General features: G+C 37.8%; 1 protein-coding gene across 1 annotated transcript in view; it reads left to right on the forward strand.

Annotated features, from left to right (window-relative positions):
• PCN (Transducin family protein / WD-40 repeat family protein) overlaps positions 1–19849 on the forward strand; it is a 32518-nt gene extending 12669 nt beyond the window's left edge. The window contains exons 4-10 of the mRNA XM_089421924.1: positions 1126–1239; positions 1822–1984; positions 17103–17268; positions 17364–18031; positions 18224–18402; positions 18643–18903; positions 19014–19849. Coding sequence (XP_089278050.1) covers positions 1126–1239; positions 1822–1984; positions 17103–17268; positions 17364–18031; positions 18224–18402; positions 18643–18903; positions 19014–19317 — 1855 coding nt within the window. The 3' untranslated portion in view covers positions 19318–19849. The remainder of the gene's footprint in view (positions 1–1125; positions 1240–1821; positions 1985–17102; positions 17269–17363; positions 18032–18223; positions 18403–18642; positions 18904–19013) is intronic.
• The last annotated feature ends 681 nt before the right edge of the window (positions 19850–20530 follow it).

The following is a 20530-nucleotide window of genomic DNA, read 5'->3' on the forward strand; positions in this document are numbered from 1 at the left end:
TAGCTTTATGAAAATGAATGTGTTAGTTGTTTTGTTTGGTTTTCAGAATTTGCTTCAAATAACACCACTAAAAAGTGGGTTCTGTTATGGCATATATTAGTTTGAATTAGTATAAGTATTTTATGAACTGTCTCTTTTGCAAATGGGATTTTGTGTCAAGGATACGTTGTTATTGAAAGAATGCAATCATATAAGGATTGGGAAGTGTATTGAAACTATGATCTAGTTATTGCCTTTTAGGTACCAGCTTGTTTTCCGTAGAAACCATTTAAATCTTGTAATCTACTTTTGCATGTTATCAGTCTGGAAATATGTTACAGGAAAGGTAAATTTCACGTTTTGTTTGGTTAATGCCAAACTACCAAGGCTATCCTAAGAAAGCATATAAGGATTGGGAAGTATATTAAAACTTGATTTAGTTATTCTTTTTTAAGAATCATCTTGTATTTTGTACAAACCGTTAAAATCCTTTTGCATGTTATCAGTCTGAAAATATGTTACAAGAGTGTAGATCTTCACATATTGTTTGGTTAATGCCAAACAATTAAGGCTACACCAAGCTCGCTTTTGATGTTCTGACATAATATACTAGGTGGTGCTACAATTATAGCAATAGATTAGTTTTTTTTTCAATTTTTTAATTCCGTTCATATCTTTGTGACCACCAATGGTATCTGTTCCCAATAGTCACCTTCAGGAGAGCAGCCACAGATAGTGGATTTTTATTCCTCCAAAATCACTCTGGACTTTTGCGCCATGCCCCTGACTGTGTATGGGATACAAACACTAGCACAAGCACTACCCAAGAGGTAAATATGCCACTGGGGGAAGACTTGAACCCTGGTGGGAGCATTAACAGTGTTTTCTTTGCACCAAGACCCAGAAAGCCCCCTTGAACAAATTACATTGGACTTTTATTAAATTTATAAGCTGCATCGTGTTTAGAATATAATGGGTTCTGTTTGATTTTATTGTATCAAACTTTGCTTGTATATTGCGGCTTTAAGGCATTCAACTGCATTAATCTATAGAATTGTAAATAGGTAGGAAGCCTAACTAATGTTAAATTATTGTTTTCAGTTTGTTTTCTTTCTAATTTTTTTTTTTTTCAATATCATGGAGCAGTTGTATTAGATGTTGGGATATCACAACATTGCATGAGGTATACAGGATAACAGCTGGTCTTGGAGGTTTGGGCAGTGGGCCAGACCTCTGTATCTGGTCTCTTCTTGTCCTACGGTATGTATATTTGTTCTTTTCATTTTTTTAAAAATCAATTTTAATTAAATAATAGTCAGGTATATATGTCATGCCTTGACATATATGCATCATGAATCATAAATATTGCATACATGGTGTTAAAGTTGTAGATTGGTGGAGATTTGTACACATCGCATTGAAATATGGGTTTGAAGGAACTACATTTTAAGCATCTGTTATATTTTGTGTGTTTTTTTAACAATAAAATCATGTTATGTCATCTATTCCTTGTGCGTATTTCGACAATTTTTAAGATATTCCTTTATCTATTTGTTCATTCTGGAATGTTCTTTTTTGCGAGTGATATTTGCTTGTCCTATTCCATTCTATTTCTGTACCTGATATTGGTTACATGTTCCATTCTAGATGTTTCTATTTTGCAGGACAATATTGATTTGTCTTTGCTTTATTAGTGTATAATGAGTTAGTCTCATTTAATTCATATATTAGATTCTTTCTCTAACTAGTGTTTGCAGATTTCAGATGGAGATGTATTGATGATTTTTTTGATTGCAACTATTCTTGAAGTCATGTTCAATGATTAGGACTTTGTGATTGTAGAGATGGAACTCTTGTCAGTGGAGATAGTACTGGAAGTACTCAATTTTGGGATGCTCACCAAGGAACTTTATTACAAGCCCTGACATATCACAAGGGGGATGTTTTGGCATTGGCTGCAACACCAAGCCATCAGGGTGTATTTTCTGCTGGTTCTGATAGTCAGGTATGCACTCACCTTGAAGCATTACATTGTTATTCAACACTTGACTCCTTTATGCCTTTCATTTTATGAGACAAGCTGTCAGATATGAACTCACCTTGAATTATTCATTGTTATTCAAAATTTGATCCCTGCATGCCTCTCATTTTATGAGACAAGTTTAGAACAAGAATTAAGATTAACTGCAAGTAAGATTGAAAACTTTGTCTTCCAAAACATCACTTTTAAGGGTATTAACTTTCTAGCTCCTTCACTATTTTACAACAATCCACCAAGTTTTTAGGATACAAAGACACTTGTGGAGGGAGCCCAAAATTTTATAGACTGTTCCCAAAATACTAAAACTTCAAAATTTAAATATATAAAGAACTGAAATGTAAATGTTAGTTTGGGTGGGTGTAGAGGAGTTTATACAAATTACATTAGGGTTTTGAGGGACGAAAAGTTAGGGTCGATTATTGTAGTTCACTATTATTTTTCTTGTGGCTAAAAAGAAGAAATATACCAGTTTGAGTAGGTTACAAGGCAAAGAGCATAAACACACCAAATGCCTATTGTGGGATGGAGCGAGAGGGTCATTTGTTGGAGTCGGGAGGGAAGCTCTTTTACCATCCTAGTTTGTAGGAAAGAAACTTCATATAGAAAAATGGTTAGAGGAGATTGATCTAGTTCGTGGGATGCCTCTTTGTTTGGAAGAGGTGGCCTTTTGTTGAGAGTTGGCAGAAGGGGGGGGGGTGCCTACTATATTTAACTTGAGTGATCTTGAGGTCCCCTATGACGAGGTGGCCTTTGGTTGAGAGTTGGTAGAAGTGGGGTGCCTACTAAATTCAACTTGAGCAATCTTGAGGTCCCCTATGACAACAACTCAAGGGTCTACCTATTTAGGGTTTGGCTGTGTTTTGGGTTTTGATATATATGGGAGTTGGAATGATGTTGCAATCTACATTGAGGTCCCCTATGATAACAACTCAAGGGTCTACCTATTCAGGGTTGGGCTATGTTTTGGGTTTTGATATATATATGGGAGTTGGAATGATGTTGCAATCTACATGCTTTTTGGTGCCCCTACAAAGGAAATTTGGGAAAAAAGTTGTGATCATTTGATTAGTTTTTGGATTTGCAATCTAAATGAGACGAAGAAATAGGAGCACTTATTTTCAGACATCCCCATTACTTTGAGATACATGGTTGGTTCCATTGCCTATTTAAGGAGTGTTACATAACCCCCCCCCCCCCCCCCCCCCCCCATTGCCTTTTTCCCATACCTAGACAAACAGTGCCTATCCCTCATGGTGTGTGATGCTTAACTTCCACCCAAAGTTGGTGAGAACCCACTTGTGGGTCTTGAGTTCTTGTATCCAATGTCAAAACGTAAAGGGGACCACTCTATGAGGGCTTCTCTGATATCCATTAAGTGTTCTGCATAAAAGGTCATCTTTGGTATTTAAAACCCTGAAGGTGACGATCCAAGTGACTTGGAGATATTGCATGTGAATATCCTCTCTAATAATCCCATTCATCTCTTGCTTTTTAGGGAAGAGGTGACTAGTAGCATTAGAGGAAACAATAAACATTTGAAAACCAATTTTGTGCTCTGTAGGAGGGGGGAGGGGAAGATTGTGTTACCTTTAGAGATCAACAAGCAGGATATGGGTATCAATCTCTCCTCGATGTTGTGTAAAAAAATCTTCGAAGGCAATGCAACAACTAATCTTGTTTGAACACTGCCTATGTTTGGAAAACAATATGTTGTAAACTTTGCATAGATGAAGGAATATGGGACCATTTTGTAGCATCTGATGACACAGTGAATAAGAGGGTTTGAACTATCTCAATATGGGGTCAATTTGACTTGAGCAAGTTGGACACCAGTTCTTTGTAGCCGTACAAAACTGTGAGTTTGATGATGAAGTCCATGAGGTCTAGTTTGGGTGAGATGTCTTGGAAATGGTGTTGGAAATACTATATCTACAAGAGTAAGGGGCCCATCCCTTTATTCACTTAGGTTTGGAGAGCTTGCCTCAACTCAAACCAAGGCCTTGAAAATTGAACCCCCTTATACGTGTATGTTTGGTAATCTAAATCTTGTAAGTTTATGGTAGCATTAGAAAGGTGTTCTAGTCTCTAAGGTGTTAGAGAGGCTAAGGAACACGAGATCTCCAAAACCCAAAAAAGGTTTTGAGAGAAAACACTTAGAAACCTTTCAGTTAAATTAATTGATAAACAATTAAAAAGTTCCCAAGTCTATCTTAGGAAAATAGATTAATTAATGGGTATTAATTGAGGAAATCGACTTTTGCTCTAGAGACTTCCAGAAAATGACTTGATGAAGTCTAAGATGACCTGAGCCATTGATCACAATTAGATCTTGGCCGTTGATGCTCTAGTGAGATATTATAAGAGGAAGTCAATGGGATGGAGATAGACATAGTTTATAGTTGTGAAGCAAGGGAGCAAGACAGTGCGAATTACACAATGCATAATATTCAACAAGGGTAGAGTTCGAGCCAGGCAAGGAGAGTAGCAGGGGTTTGCGGTAGGGAGAATTTCTTTTGGTTTTCCAGAGTCAGGGAAGGAAGGCCGAATTCTCTAGCAGGAGGCCGAATTTTACAGTGCGAGTTGTTGTGAGAGGGATCGATTCAGTTGCTAGTGCTTGGATCAAGTCCCGGGAGGCCCAGCAAATTGTTTCTAGAGGCAAAGACATGCAAGATGACTCATCTTAAGGAGTTCTAGAGGAAGATCAAACTCATCAGAATAGGCAGTGCGCATTTCCAACCCAATTGTGCAAATTAGTTGGGAAGTGCGAGTTTGCTAAGGGGTCCAAGAGAGTTGCTGTGAGGGAAAAGATTTTCCTAGTATATTTTCTAGTTGAGAAAAATCGTTGGAGCGAAGCTAGGAAGGCTAACTGTTGTAATTCTCCACATTTGCTGCATAATAATAAAATAAACCTTCATCTTCTGCACCGACTTTTGCTTCAGGGTTTTTTCAGGGACTTTTAGTCCAAAATATTGGTGTCTATTTTTATGTGTGTGCATCAATTTCTCAGTTCCTAATTTATAATTCCACTACGTATTTTTATTGTGAAGAATGCATCAATGATTTGTTTGTTATTTGCCCTAAACAAATAAACTGCTAATCAATTAGAAGAATAAACTCTAGTTCGTGCATTTAAGGAAATTTCACAAACCTCCACCCCTTTGAAGTAAAGGTGAAAATCTTTAAAGGGAATTTTTTGAACAGTTGAAGATCATGATGTTGATTTTCACAAGGTTGACCATCAACTCTCAAAGTTTGTAAAACATCGCACATTGCAAGGGCATCTGACTATCTCTATAGATTCTCAAAAGTGGAGGCCAAGAGGGGCACATCATCGAAATATCAATTTGACTTGAGCAAGTTGGACACGAATTCCTTGGAGTCATACAAAATTATGAGTTTGATGATGGGGTCCATGAGGTCTAGTTTGGATGAGATGTCTTGAAAATGGTGTTGGAATTATTCTATCTACAAGAGTAAGGGGCCCATATCCTTTATTCGCTTGGGTTTGGAGAGATTGCCTCAACTCAAACCAAGGACTTGAAAATTGAACCCCCATATATGTATATGGGATGGTAATCTAGACCTCCACCTGTTTGAAGTAAAGGTGGAAACCTTCAAAGGGAATTATTTGAACAGTTAAATATCATGATGTTGATTTTCATAGGGTTGACCATCAACTTTCAAAGTTTATAAAACATCACACATAACAAGGGCATATGACTATCTCTATGGACTCTCAAAAGTGGAGACCAAGATACCACATCATCGACAAATCAATTTGAATTGAGCAAGTTCGACACCAATTCCTTGTAGTCGTACAAAATTGTGAGTTTGACGTTGAAGTCCATGAGGTCTAGTTTGGATGAGATGTCTTGGAAATGGTGTTGGAACTACTCTATCTACAAGAGCAAGGGGCCCATACTCTTTATTCACTTGGGTTTGGAGAGCTGGTTCAACTCAAACCAAGGCCTTGTAAAGTTAACCCCCATATATGTGTATGCACTGGTAGTTAAACCTCCACCCCTTTGAAGTAAAGGTGGAACCTTCAAAGGGAATTCTTTGAACAATTGAAGATCATGATGTTGATTTTCACAAGGTTGACCATCAACTCTCAAAGTTTGTATAACATCACACATTGCAAGTGCATTTGACTGTCTCTATAGACTCTCAAAAGTGGAGGCCAATAGGACCACATCATCGATGAATGCGAGGATGGAGATCATGACATGATGGGTGGAGACACCTGTTGGTTAGTTGGATGTGCTTGTGCAAAAATCTTGTAACTCATTTGCTTAGATCCTAAATAACATGGGTTAGAGGGACACCTTTACTTCTCCTCAGTAGTGTTTTTGATGAAATCAAATAATTCATGTGTTGTGCAAAGGCTGCCAAGCATTGCGTCATGAATTTGTAGGATAGCGGTGATGAGAATATATGACACTCTAGCGTCTTCGATCCTTTGAAATATGGCTTCATGTGGAATTGAGTCAAAAGGTGTTCGAAGAGTGATGTCTTGTCACCTCAATGCAAATATGCATAGTGGGAATTTGGTCCATCTTTTGAAGTCGTGGCTCAGAGCGTTTATGATACCTACTATAGAGGTTCCTTCTCTCAAGCTCCCCACACAACTGCTACTAAGGGGTGATGCTGTAGAGTTTCGAGAATGTAGGATCCACCATGATTGTCTTATAATTATTTGGACTTGCACTAGACCTTAATTTATGAGTTGGGTGGATGATGTGGTGGGATCAAGCCAGTGGAAACTAGTGTGAAATGGTTAAGCAAGTTCTTGTGGCTGATAATTGTTGGAAACAATGGGTTCATGAAGAGTGACATGTCATAAGTAGGACTTGAACATGGGTGGGGAGTATAACAATACTTCTCACTAACCACCTAACTTAAAACCCAATTGACGTGATTGCATCTAATACTTGTCATTTATTATTTTCAATTAGTGGATATGAAATTACACACTTTTTTAGTGGTTAGTTAGACACTATGTGTAGCCATGGTAATTAGAAATATTGGTTGATATCATGAAAATATTGTACAATACTTGTCATTTATTATTTTCAATTAGTGGATATGAAATTACACAATTTTTTAGTGGTTAGTTAGACACTGTGTATAGCCATGGTAATTAGAAATATTAGTTGATATCATGATAATATTGTACAATTCTAGGTGATAATTGCACTTCTATTTATTTTATAGTTATCACAACTTGAAGTAGTGTATAGTGAGGTAATCATAAATATTTACTCACAAAAAAAAAGAATATTAAAAAGGTACATTGTGCACAACATTCTATATACAAATGCATATTCATGTTGATGATAAATGATTGTTGGCTATTTTCAATCAATGGATGGCTTGAGTTTATATAGCTCTCAAGAAGTGGGTCATCAGGGTAGGTTGAGCAGTGGATATCCTGCATTAGGGAGTGTTTGCTGACCAATATTGGGGCCTTGCCTAGGTTTGAAACTTAGTGAACTTGCCTAGTGCAACTTGTAGGTGGTTGCGTTAGGCTTAAGAGTGTAGGGCCAGTCCCTTTGAATCGACCCCAGGCCCTCCTTGGTGACACACTGATAAGTGGCTGGTCTAACAATTCTCATTTATACAAAAAAATAATGATTGTGTTAAATTGAATTATTGCATGTCCTATTGGAGTAAGGTTATGTTAGGCTTTCGTTCTAACCTCTTTAAGTAGGTAGGTAGGTGATACTTATGGAGGTCATCTCTAGTAAATAAGGTCCATGTAGTTCGTGTAATGCTTAGTAGATGGTTCCACCTACGAGAAAGTTTCTTTTCTAAAAGGTTCCTCAAAGCTAGATAAAACTATGTAAAGAAGTAGAAGCAAAGTAATGGGATCTATTGTGAAGTATTTGCAATTGGAGCTTTTGCTCATTTAGTGGTTGCCCCATCGAAGAGGGAAATGAACATTATTTTCATTAATAAAGGTATAACTATTTATGGTATTTCTGTTCTTCTGTTGTTTGCTGTTATTATAATTTGTCATTTTTGCAATAAATCTTGGTATATTCTATTAATTTCTCTTTGAGTACTCTATTTTTTCTAAAAGAGAACATCATAAGTGTTATTAGTTCCTCAGATCATTTTAGAGAATATTTCTAGGCTAGACATATTTTGACTTTTATGAATAACATGGTGATTTTTCATTCATTGGTTAAATATGTGGTAAGGGAATATAAAGCACAAGAAATACAAGCAGTTTCACTTGGTTGGACACCCATGTAATGCTTTTTGATACCGCTTCAAGTAGTATTGCATTAGACAATACTTGCATATCGAATTTCTCTTCCATGTACATTTGGGTATATTAGAGGTTTGCTAGATTACTTGAACTAGCTTTTTGATAAGTCGATCGACCCTCTAGTTGGTAAAGTGCATCAAGAACAACACTCAAGAAGATTACTTTCTAGTACTTCGGTAATTGGATAACACGTCTAGGGGTACAATCAAGCTCTTTAGTGGTGCCTTGAGAGAATGCATTGATTACCACTATTGGACCTTGCACATATATTATAGAGTAATCCCAATCCATGTAGTAAAGTTCAGGTGGGGGTATAACTTCAATAGGGGTAGCAAAAAAAGTTTGGGTCCAACCTGCACCATTATTTGAGACCAATTTCAAGAAAATCCTTGCGATGCGCTGATCATTATAGTACCACTCAAGTAAGTCTTTTTGTTGGACTCGCTCGACCTATTGCTAAACAACTATCTCGATTGACCTAGAACATAGTGCCGATCACCTTGGTACCACTTTCCAATGGCCTTTTTCTTGTGGATGCACCTCTGTCAATAACACTCTAGGTGTAGCGCTATCCACGAAAGTCTCTTTAGTAACTCTATGTGATGAGTTGCAACATAGGAGAGACTGCAATCACAACTATGCTTAACAAAATCTTGATGCCATCCATGACAAGCTAGCTAATCTGATGTAAACTTAGACACCTGTTTCAGAATATGCAGGTTATCAATTGTTGGATCACCTATCCAAAAGGGAAGGAGGCAAACCATCCAATCCCATTGGGCATGGTTCTAACCCCCTTGTTAATGATTTGATGGTTCAAATGACTTATAGCCTTCCTAAAGTGGATCTTAACAAATTTGATGGATTCGACCCCCCTAGGTTAGGTCACTTAGATGAAACATTATGTTTCCTTGCATGACACCAAAAATGACTTAATGAAGCTTTGAGTTGGTGTCTTATATTTAGATCTTGAATGTTGGCAACAAAGTCAATGGATAATAACTTCAGTATATTGCTTGGACACAATTTGTTTTAGACCTCCATGAATGCTTTGAACTAGATACTCATTAATTTGGATAACTGACCAATCTTAAACAATTTGGTATAGTCCCACTATTCCCCCCCACCTTTACAAATCCCTTTCGATCATCTCTCCCACTCAAGATCCATAAGTTAACTCGAGCCAACATTACAAAGCTTAAAGGTCTTTGTTATAATTGTAATGTAAAATAATTTTCTTAGGCATAAATGTAAGGAGCCAACACTCTTTAGCGTCATTTTAGAGGACATTTCTAATGATGAAACCGAGTCTATAACCAAAGACTTTTCATCCATGTGTTGAAGATATACCCCATCTATTCGCAAGATGTGAAACCACATATCTCCCTGCATGCATTGATTGGTATTTTTGCTACCCAATTTCTCAAATTGATTGGATACATCAAACATCTCAAAGTCGTTGTCTTAATTGATAGCAATAATGCGCATAACTTTATTTATCGATATGTAGCTCAAGAAACACATTGCTATGGTGAACAAATTTCAAATAATGATTCTTGGTGGAGGTTCTATAAAATGTGGTGACATTTGTGAAAATGTGAAGTTGCATATTAGTGATTATCCCTTGAAAATCCATGTGTTTGCTATTTAAAATGGGTGGTTTTGACATCCTCTTGGGTGTCCAATGGTTGTGGACTTTAGGCCCTCTCACCATGGATTTATGTGAGTTGTACATGGGTTTTCCAGTAGGCTGGGCATAAATGCACTTTCAAAGTAATTGCAATTAGCTCAATTCAATGCCATTCAAGCCTTTGAGACACGTTCTCAACACATTCATCTTGACATGCAACTAACATTGGGAAAACCAATTTGTCTTTAAAGCTTTTGAAGGGCGAACATCCTCTCGAGGGATGCATGTTTCTATTTTGTTGATACCAACTAACGTGCCTCTCAATGCACATCCGTATCATGATCATTTGTCTAAAAAATTGAAATAGAAAATATTGTTTAGGAGTTGCTGCTCGCTGGTGTCATCTACCCTGAGTGCCAACCCTTATTCTTCATTGGTCATCATGGTCCTCAAGAAAGTAGGCAATTTGCATATGTGTCTTGTATGTGTCTTGACTTTTGAGCTCTCAATAAATAGGCAATCGATGATAAGTTTCCCATTCTAGTCATTAATGACCACCTTTGGATGAGCTCAAGGATGCTCAATTCTTCACCAAACTAGATCTCTCCATGGCTATCATTAATATTGGATAGGGAGGCGAATACTCCAAAAATTGCTTTTTGCACTCGTGAAGGTCTTATGAACTATTGGTGGTCCCATTGGCCTTTGTTATGCACTTCCCACCTTTTAGAATCTTAGGAACAAAATTTTGCAACCATTTTTTGTGTTGTTTCGTGCTTGTCTTTTTTGAGGACACCTTAATATACAACATAACTTGGCAAGCCCGTGTTACCCATGTGGATTAGGGCTTCATAGTACATACAAAATTCAAATATATGCATAAACCCTCACAAACCTCATAAACCCTCACAAATCTCATAAACCTCATAAACCCTCACTCATAAACCCTCACAAACCTCATAAACCTCATAAATCCTCCCTCATAAACCTCATAAACCCTCACTTTTTTGGGATTCGAATCCCAAAATCGGGACACAACTAGGATTCGATGGTGTCCTGTTAGGACACATGGTGTCCCGTTTTAGGATTCGAATTCTCATCGAATCGTGTCAGATTCGTGGGATTCAGACACGTGGCCTGTTTTGGATGAGTCCGGTTTCATAGGTTGTTAGATAGTGCATTGTAATTAGTCTAATAACCACAAAATTATACAGTGCTAGTGTGGATTGTAGTTAGAATGTTGGTCGATTGAATATTGATAGTACAATCAAAATTATATTGGTGAATTATTGGTTGAATAAGTCTACTTTTCATTGGGTAGTTAGCCCTAATCTATTGTGATTTGTTGAAGAATCCCATTGTTGTTGAAAATATTTATCTCGTGCATTACATAGAAGGATACCTACTATTATATGAATGTGCATTGTTGTTGCATAATCCTATCTGATTTATTGAAAACCCTAGTAAAAAATAAAACCCTAAGGAAAAAAATCCCCTTGGGACATTACAGTTGTATCAAAGCTGTGCATCTTGCCAGCTTGTGAGTATAATCCGGAGAAAGTTGATTACACATAGTTCAACCATGGAAGAGCAAGGATAATTCGAGAGCAAGATAAGATAAGACAATTGTTAGCTCAAGCGCAACAACAAATAGGCTAGATAATTGCCCATCTCATAGGAAATTCAAACGTTGTTGGTAACAATGCGTACATATTTCCAATGGTTCTTAGCTCAAGTGGTTGGGATTGTGGCTTGCCACCCCACCCACCCAGGTTCAAGTTTCCGGAGACATGCTGTAGTCATTGGGCCTTTCTTGTTAAAAAAAACAGTGCTAACAGATTGAATGTCGATAACAGGAGCTGTGTTGAAGGAAGCAACAACCATATTCTTGGCTCTTCTGCACATCCTAACTCAAGGACAACTAATGGAAAAAGTCATAGACCTTTACTTCCTCAATTTTTTAGAGAATTAGACAGTGGTAACCCGAGGAATAATGGAACCGAGTGGATTATTTGATGAGTATTTTCGGGAGTATGCAACACTACAAGAAAATGCACGGGAAACCATGTCTTTTCAAGAGTACAACAACATCAAATACAAGAATAGACTCAGGGGACAACATAATCAGGATTTGATGCGCATGGTAAATAAACAATCCATTCCTTCTTTTGATGGAACATCTAAGTGTTCAACAAGGGGTTGGATAGAAAAGTTGGATACCTACTTCCAACTTAGCCTCATGTTGGAAGAAGACGCTATCAAATTTGCCACATTACATTTGGAAAGGGAGGCACATGAATGGTGGTACCATGGACTGGTCTCCTTGGGGCACTCCAACATAACCTCTTATGTGGACTCCACCCTTGCTATCAATTCATTCCTTCTTTTGATGGAACATCTAAGTGTTCAACAAGGGCTTGGATAGAAAAGTTGGATACCTACTTCCAACTTAACCTCATGTTGGAAGAAGACGCTATCAAATTTGCCACATTACATTTGGAAAGGGAGGCACATGCATGGTGGTACCATGGACAGGTCTCCTTGGGGCACTCCAGCATAACCTCTTATGTGGACTTCACCCTACAATTGATAGAACGTTTTGACCGAAAGGATCCTAGAGAGTTGGCACAACTCAAGCAAACTGGGTCAATGAAGTCTTACATCTTAGAATTCCAGCAACTGGCAGTTATGGCGACAGACATCTCAGAGCAGAGGTTGGTCATGCTCTTTGTAGAAGGTCATGGACTGCACGGTTGGGTTAAGGCTTTCAAATCTATCACATTGTAGGAGGCCATCACCAAGACTCAAGATATGGGAGGTACAACACCAAAGGTGAAGTCTCCACCCACACCACAAATCCCTCCGAAAGAGAAGGACATGAAGACATCTCAGAAAGACGAAACCAAGAAGGATTGATTGGATGAAGAGACTCGAAACCAGTTAAGAAGAAAGCAACTCTGTTGTGCTTGCAAAGAGCATTGGGAACCTGGTCATCGATATTCAAGAAAGGGAAAGATCTACTACATTGAAGTAGTGTCTGATAGCCACAATGGAAATGATACTACATTGCCACCAAGCTAGGAGCCTAGCATTTCCAAAGAAGTACCATCCTTGGAAGAGGCTAAGGAAGACAAAACGGCACATCCAAGAATTGAAGGAGCTACCATCGACACCCTCTTTGGAGTTCCTAAATATTACACCTTCAAAATCAAGGGTGTCATACAAGGACAACGAATCATAGCACTGGTGGATAGAGAGACGTATAACTTCATTGATGTAGTAGTGGTGGTAAGGAGAGACATCCCTACAAAGGAATTTGAAGGATTTGAAGTGAGGGAAGCTGATGGGTATAACATGACATGCACACAGGTAGTTCCACATTTGAGCATCACATTAGATAATTATACACTTACTGATGATTTTTATTTGATAGAACTAGCAGATACCAACCTGGTATTGGGAGTACAATGGTTGTATTTGATAGGAAGATTTTTAATGAACAACCAGTTGATGGAAATGGAATTCTGAGACTCAAATGGCAGCAAGTTAGTATTAAGAGACATGACCAATGGTGGCCCCCAAGTTGTAACATCTAAGCAAATGGAGGTCATACCTAAGCAGGACAACGTAACTTGCATGGTAGCTTGTATGAGTGCAGACACCAGGTCTTCAAGTAGCAGCTTGCAAGCTTATGAGCTAGAATGCAAAAAGAAATTGGGACCTGACATATGCACGCCCATGAGAGATTGGGGAGCCCACCTCTCAGTGGAGTACTCAAAAGTAAGTTTTCTTGTGAATTGATGGACAGTTTCATCCATGATGACAGGTACAAGGTAGAAGATGAGATCATTTTCTACGAAGACCAGATATATTTTGTCCCTGAATCTTTACTCAGGGAAAGGTGCCCTAGGATCACACACGAAAGACCAGCTGAAGTCACATGGAGTCTTATCCTCGATTCAAGGATTGCACAATAGTGAATATGGAACATGCACTTGATAAAATTAGGTTAAAGACTGATGACAAGGACCACAAAGAAAATCAGAGTGCAGAAGCAGATTCTCCTGAAATTTATGGCAGTCCTACAAAAGGGAGGAAGTACAAGTCATATTGGCTCTAAGAAGCCCCTTAAAGAGAGTGGAAGAAGGCATGCGGTAACAGAAATGGTAAGCAACATTATTATAATGTGGAAGATGCAAAGTTTTATCCGCACAAGTTTCCTATTGTGTAAGAGCTACTGCTTACAGAGTTTGGTAACCAAAACTACTAAAGAACAGAATGATGAAGCTGACCTTCCTGATTTTCCAGAAGTGCCTCATGCCCTTGAGCTATGTTCCAATTTCTGTTATGGAATTGTTATTGCACTCAATGCCCACAATCCTGCAGTTCACTGTGCTGCAAACTATCTTTGGATGACATAAGCTATAGAAAAGGGAAATCTGGCCCATAAGAGTGAGGTGTTTTTCAGCTCAAGTTTATTTTGAAGTTGGAAAGATTCCATTATTATATTGCAGGCTCTGCCAAATCATTATTACCTTGGTCAAACGACCAAGAGGTTATAGGAAGATGTATTGACTCAGTTGCTTCAAAGACTTCAGTTGATCCTTCAAAGATTGATTGGTCCTTTGTTTATACAAGGGTGAAATTATTAATGGCCAACCATCTGCCTCAAAAAATTAAAATGGGTCACTTCAAATGATGTGGAGAGAACAGCAAAACATAGAAAGCTTGTGGAAACTATTATGATCTTATTACCACCAGCAAAGGGATAAACTCCTTGCAGCTTATTGCTAAAGCTATTGAAGTTTGCTACTATGTCAGGAGAAGAAACCCTTAAATGGAACATACTTCAGCAGTAGCACACAGCTGTACTTTTTACCCAAAATCACCTATGTTTTGGTAAGTTAAAGCAGCAACTATTGCATGATGACATTGTCATCCCGCATTAAGAAAAATGGTGTGCTGGTTTTCTCGATATGGAAGCTGTAAGGATTGAAGAGAGCTTTTTTCATTCTTGAAAATCGAAAAAAATTATGCATCACCCGGATATGCAATTGCTCTAGGACAAGCAATGTCGGGAAGGGGGGACTGTAATGTTCCCTATGGTTAATTGCCCAAGGGAGGATGAAATAGCCTATCTAACCCCATAGACTATAGTCATTGATAAAGGGGGAAACCCATCATCCAACGTTTTAGGGCAACATTGGGTAAAGATTGGGGCAGTTGGGGCGAAAAGGCCAAATTGGAGGTTGCATTTGTAACCCCTCACATTAGATTAAAGAAGAAAGATCCCCATGAGGAATCTATAAATAAAGGAGAGATAGAATCATTTGATCATCATGGATTTGCATTCGAATATCTCTATTTTCTTTTGAGCTGTGGTTCTGAGGGTTTAAGACCCCTTTTTTCTTTGTCTATTTTCAGTGGAGGTGATCCCACCCTTGTTAGTCACCTTCTTTTCTATGTCCTGTTACAGTATATTCTCCTGGAGTAACTTGGGTCTGTTCTGGACAGCAAGGAAGCAATTCACTGTGCTCATTTGATTGGTCAGCAAGCCCTGTTCAGTAGCAGCAAAGGTTTATCTGTGGTATATCTGGTCGTCACAAGTTTCTGGGCAGTGTGACCCTCTCACTTTGTGGTTTTTTCTGAGCTAGGTTTCATCTGAGTTTGGCAAGATCATCCTTTCTCCCTGAGTACTAAGCCGCTAAGCATTTTACAAGGCAGTGGATACCTCATTCAGGAGGTTTGTGACCACAACAGGACCATCGCAAGGGGCTACTCCAACCGCAGGTGGAAACTCAGAGCAAGTTGGAAGCAGTGCAGATAAAACATTAGTTTGAGAGCGAGTTGTATTTATTCTAGTAACCACAGAATTGGACAGTGCTAGTGTGACTTACAGTTAGAATGTTGGTCTACTGAATATTGATAGTACAATCAGGAATTATATTACTGAGTTATTGGTTGAACAAGTCTACTGTTCATTGGGTAGTCAGCTCTAATATATTGTGACTTGTTGAAGAATCATATTGCTGTTGAATTTTTTTATATTTGTGCATTACATAGAAGGATACCTGCTGTTATATGAATGTGCACTGCTGTTGTAAAATCCTTTCTGATTTATTGAAAGCCTTGGTAAAAAAAAAAAACTCAGAAGGAAAAAAATTCTCTTGGGACATTACATGTACTCATTAGTTTGTGTTTAGTTGGAGCAACTGCATGGGTTCCATTCTTTTCCTTCGTCATTCTAGGTTGAGAAAAGCTTGCACATAGCGATTGTCCGAGATGTCAAAAAGAGTTTCCAACTCATCTTTCTGCATTCTATTTTCCATGTATTGGTCTCTCAGATGGTTAAACTTAATTTATGTTATACTATCCAACAAAATAAAGAATACATCATACTTTATTTTCATTGAGAATGCTCCTCGAACATTTTAACTTCACATATTCATGCAGAATCATCCTGAAATCAAAGCGTACAAGGTCATTATTTTATGCAGGATGTAGAGCCTAGATTTCACTTGAAGCAACTTATGCCTGTTTCTTTCTTTTCTACTGCCAGTGTGTTCAGTACGAGTACAGAAAAAAATTAGAAGGTCAAAATGGTAGGGGTGGCCAAAATGACACTGGAAATTAGTATCATGTACTTTTGATTAAATTGAGTTGATGTTCAAGTGATGTCAATGATTTGCTCTGAAGCAAGTAAATTTGTAGGATTGATGAGATACCCGGCTTGCACCAAATAAAATTTAAATAGGAAGCTGTGCATTCCCCCTGTGAAACAAAGTCATACATTCATGTAATAGTAAGAAATGACAGGCTAGAAAATTTTAATTTTGTATGCTTGTTGGACAGTTTAGATCAGGTCATTGACATTTATGATTTTCCAGATATATATAGTCAATGCAATTGTTCTTTTGAACTGGGTTTATAATGTTGTGGACATGTATCTGTTTTCTTAAACCAAGGTGGGTGTTTGAAATTGCTGTATAATCATTTCTCCCATTCCCACATGGCCATAATTGCCCCAAAGAATGTCTACAAGTCTTAAATATGATGCCATTCTTTTTTTACTGTGTTGTAAATTCCATTTTACTTTTTCTTTTCATGAAAGACACTGCATTTTATTTTTTCGTTCATGTTCCTCCTTTTTGAGCATTTTTTATGATGCAAATTTGCAGGTAATAAGCTATAAATTTGTTCCCGAGAGGATTGAATCTGTTAAAAATACTGTTGAAGACTTAGCTGATTGTGCTGGGAATCGTTGGGTCTTTGTTGGTAGCAACCGGGTGCATACGCATGATGTTAGGGCTTTGACTGTGGCAACACCTCTCATCTCTGAACAAGGTATACTTTTGATAAAAATGTGATTTTATTTATTTATTAAGACATTATCCAGAAGCAGGCTTATTTCTTAATGAAACGTGGGGAATTTACTATAGGTGAGTTTCTTGGTGCTCCAAGTCGGAAGAAACGCAGATACGGAAAGCCATTGGGGATGGATTATCAGAAATGGGCTCTTCCAGGAGTTCCAATGCTTATTTCAGGGGGTGACGACACAAAACTTTTTGCATATCCTGCCAATACATTCCTTGATTTTTATCCACATGATATTTGTCCAGCACCTCAACGATTATTTATGCAGCTGGCTTGTGAACCAAAAGTCGGGGGATGTCCTATAATGTTGACACAGTACCCAAGTTGGTTGGATGTGTCAATGATAAACGTAGGTATGCGTAATGATCTCAAGGCCAAAACTATGGATATCAAGCTTGGCAAGAGAAAGGGAAGATCTGAGTTTCCAGAGAAAAGAGAAAAACATCTGACGGGTAACCCGTCAAAGCTATTGGCCAGAATAAAGTGCAAAGCGTCTCAGCGTATTATTTGTAGTGCAATATCTGAAACGGGAAATTTAATTGCATTTTCTGATCGTATTAAACCCAGGCTGTTTGAATTGAAAATGAAATTGTCAACAAAATGTGAAGGTGGCAAAGGTGGATGGAAAATTAAGAAGCGTCATCTACCACAGAGTTTGTTACCTGCTCATAGTATGGTTTTTAGTGCTGATTCTACACGGCTATTAATTGCATGTTATGATAGAAAGATACATGTAAGCTTTTGTTAAAATCCTAAATAGTATCCTATCTAGAATTGAATACGTTGTAGACTGGTCGTATATTGTGGTAAATGGGATAAAAAATAGTTCTTATCTAGCTTTTATTCATTGTTACACCAAAAAAAGAAGAAGTTACAACTGTTCATAACTTTATTTGATTAATAATGCCACTGGTATTTGTTTTAGGTTGTCGATGTTGAAAACACGGAATTATTGCATACATTTGATCCATTTACCATGGATCGTCGGGGGCAGACAATGTCAAGGCCACCCATAACAAGGTTGTATGCTAGTGGTGATGGGCAATGGTTGGCTGCCATAAATTGTTGTGGAGACATTGATATATTCAACTTGGAGATTCTTAGGTATTGTAGTTTCCTTATATCCAGAATATCCCAATTTTTTTTTATCTGAACGCTGTCCTTTCTAGTAAATGATGAAGTGCTTCCTCTTTTATTTTACAACGCTCCTGTTTTGCAATTACATATACTTCTGCTATTTTCATCCAAATTACTTTTGTAGATTGAACAGCCAGTTGGGTTTTTACGTTAAAAGAGGAAATGCACTAATGGTAGCCTGGTTCATGATCTAATACTGTTTTGCAGGCAACATTGGCATATTTCCAGGTTGGATGGAGCAGGCGTGACGGCTGCTGGATTTCACCCTAGCAATAAAAATGTTCTTGTAGTTACAACATCTTCCAATCATGTATACGTGTTAGATGTGGATGCAAAACAACTAGGAGAGTGGTCAAAACGTTTTACATTTGGCCTTCCAAAGCGTTTCTTAGAATTTCCTGGTGGAATTATTGGTTTGTCATTTCCACCGTCTCCAAAGGCCACTTCTGTAATTGTCCACAGTGCAAGGTATGACCTAATCTCTTCAGCTGTTGTTGGTTGCTGAAAATCTACCCTTTTGGCTGAATTTGTCACCCATTTAATCTCGGATATTTTTCTTGATTTTGGAATTTGTGCAGTGCAATGTGCTTGATTGACTTTGGTAAACCTGTAAGGCATGATGAGAAGGATTTAACAAATGGAGGATCTTTCGTGTTGGACAATTCTGACAATACCAAACATGCATTAGCCAACGGGAAAATGAAAAAGCCAAATCACAAAGCAACGTTAACAGACAATAATTTTGTAATTGTACCGTTTAGGGATCCTGTTCTCTTTCTGGCACACTTGTCTGAACAATCTATTCTTGTTGTCGAGAAGCCCTGGGTGGACGTTTTGCAGAATTTCCGAGCTCCGGTATATAGACATCTTTATGGAACATAAGAAACATGATTATGAAATCCTTCAATGCAGATCGGGATCATTCATCTCAGAGCATTGCTTTTCCCCAGCAATCTCACTATTGGGAAGGTTCTGTTGATTCCATTCATATTTGGAATCATCAAGAGTTGTATTCCAACAGATTTCATCTTATGTGGAAATTGCCAGGGGTGGTAAGCAAATGGTGGTTCGCTTATATTTGGGAATTGTGCTCTAGCAGTTCTGACGGTTCTTGTTATTTCAATGCACACAACGTATAGAAATCACCACCGGTAATAATTTCTTTCTCAACGATTTTTGTCCTCTGATCACTTCCTAAGATAATTGCAAATTATTTTCAGGGTTCTTAGATTCTAGATGATGATTTAGATTTACATAATTGCTTTTTGTCCCCATCGAGAACTTTTTTTTTTGATTTGTAATCAACTTGCAGAGTTTTGAAATTTGTGTTTACTTGTAAATTTTCTGCAAGCTGTCACAAGCTGACCATTTTCCCTTATTTTATATCAAAGAAGCCAATATATATTTATCTAAACAGCTGACAGGTTGAAGGGACATTTGCTCATGGTAAAAATGTCTTTCTTGCATCCTCTCATGTCTTACTTGCAGTATGCTGGTTTGCATGTTGTTTGGGAGGCAATTAATTCTTATGCTTTATGGGTGGTTATTTTGTAACGGATACGGTTATTTAAACAGTAAATCCTAGTACATGTGTTTGGTGCTAGCACTTAGGAACTAATATGAATACGAGAAAAAGGTTTCGTGAATGATAACATGTAAGTATTAACGATCAATCGGGAATAGTGAGCCGGTCACTGAAGGCTCAGGATTCTGTTCTGTATGCTGTAAAGAAATTCTTTCTTTTCAATACTATCCCCGCAGTTCTGGATGCCTCTAAATTCCTACATTATGCAATTAAGAAGTAAAGAGATGTGATGTACATGAATTCATATAATGATGGAAGTAGCCAGTAACTAAATCTACCTTTCATAATGGCAAGTTTCAGCTTTCTGAAAAAGCAATTGAAAATCAAGAGGATGATAAATATATTACTGAAATGTGGTGGATTAGTAGCGTTACAGGATTACAGGTATTTTCTTTAGGTACTGGCAGATTTGGTTATTTCCGTGGAGTTTTTAGGAGTAGATGGAAATTGAAATAAATGCTAGGTATAATTTTCAGTTTCATAGAAATTCCGGTCAGTGATTGGAATCAA

The sequence above is a fragment of the Pinus tabuliformis genome, chromosome 6, assembly GCF_031772625.1.
Source record: "Pinus tabuliformis cultivar Carrire ecotype Pingquan chromosome 6, CPIR1, whole genome shotgun sequence".
Lineage (NCBI taxonomy): Eukaryota > Viridiplantae > Streptophyta > Pinopsida > Pinales > Pinaceae > Pinus > Pinus tabuliformis.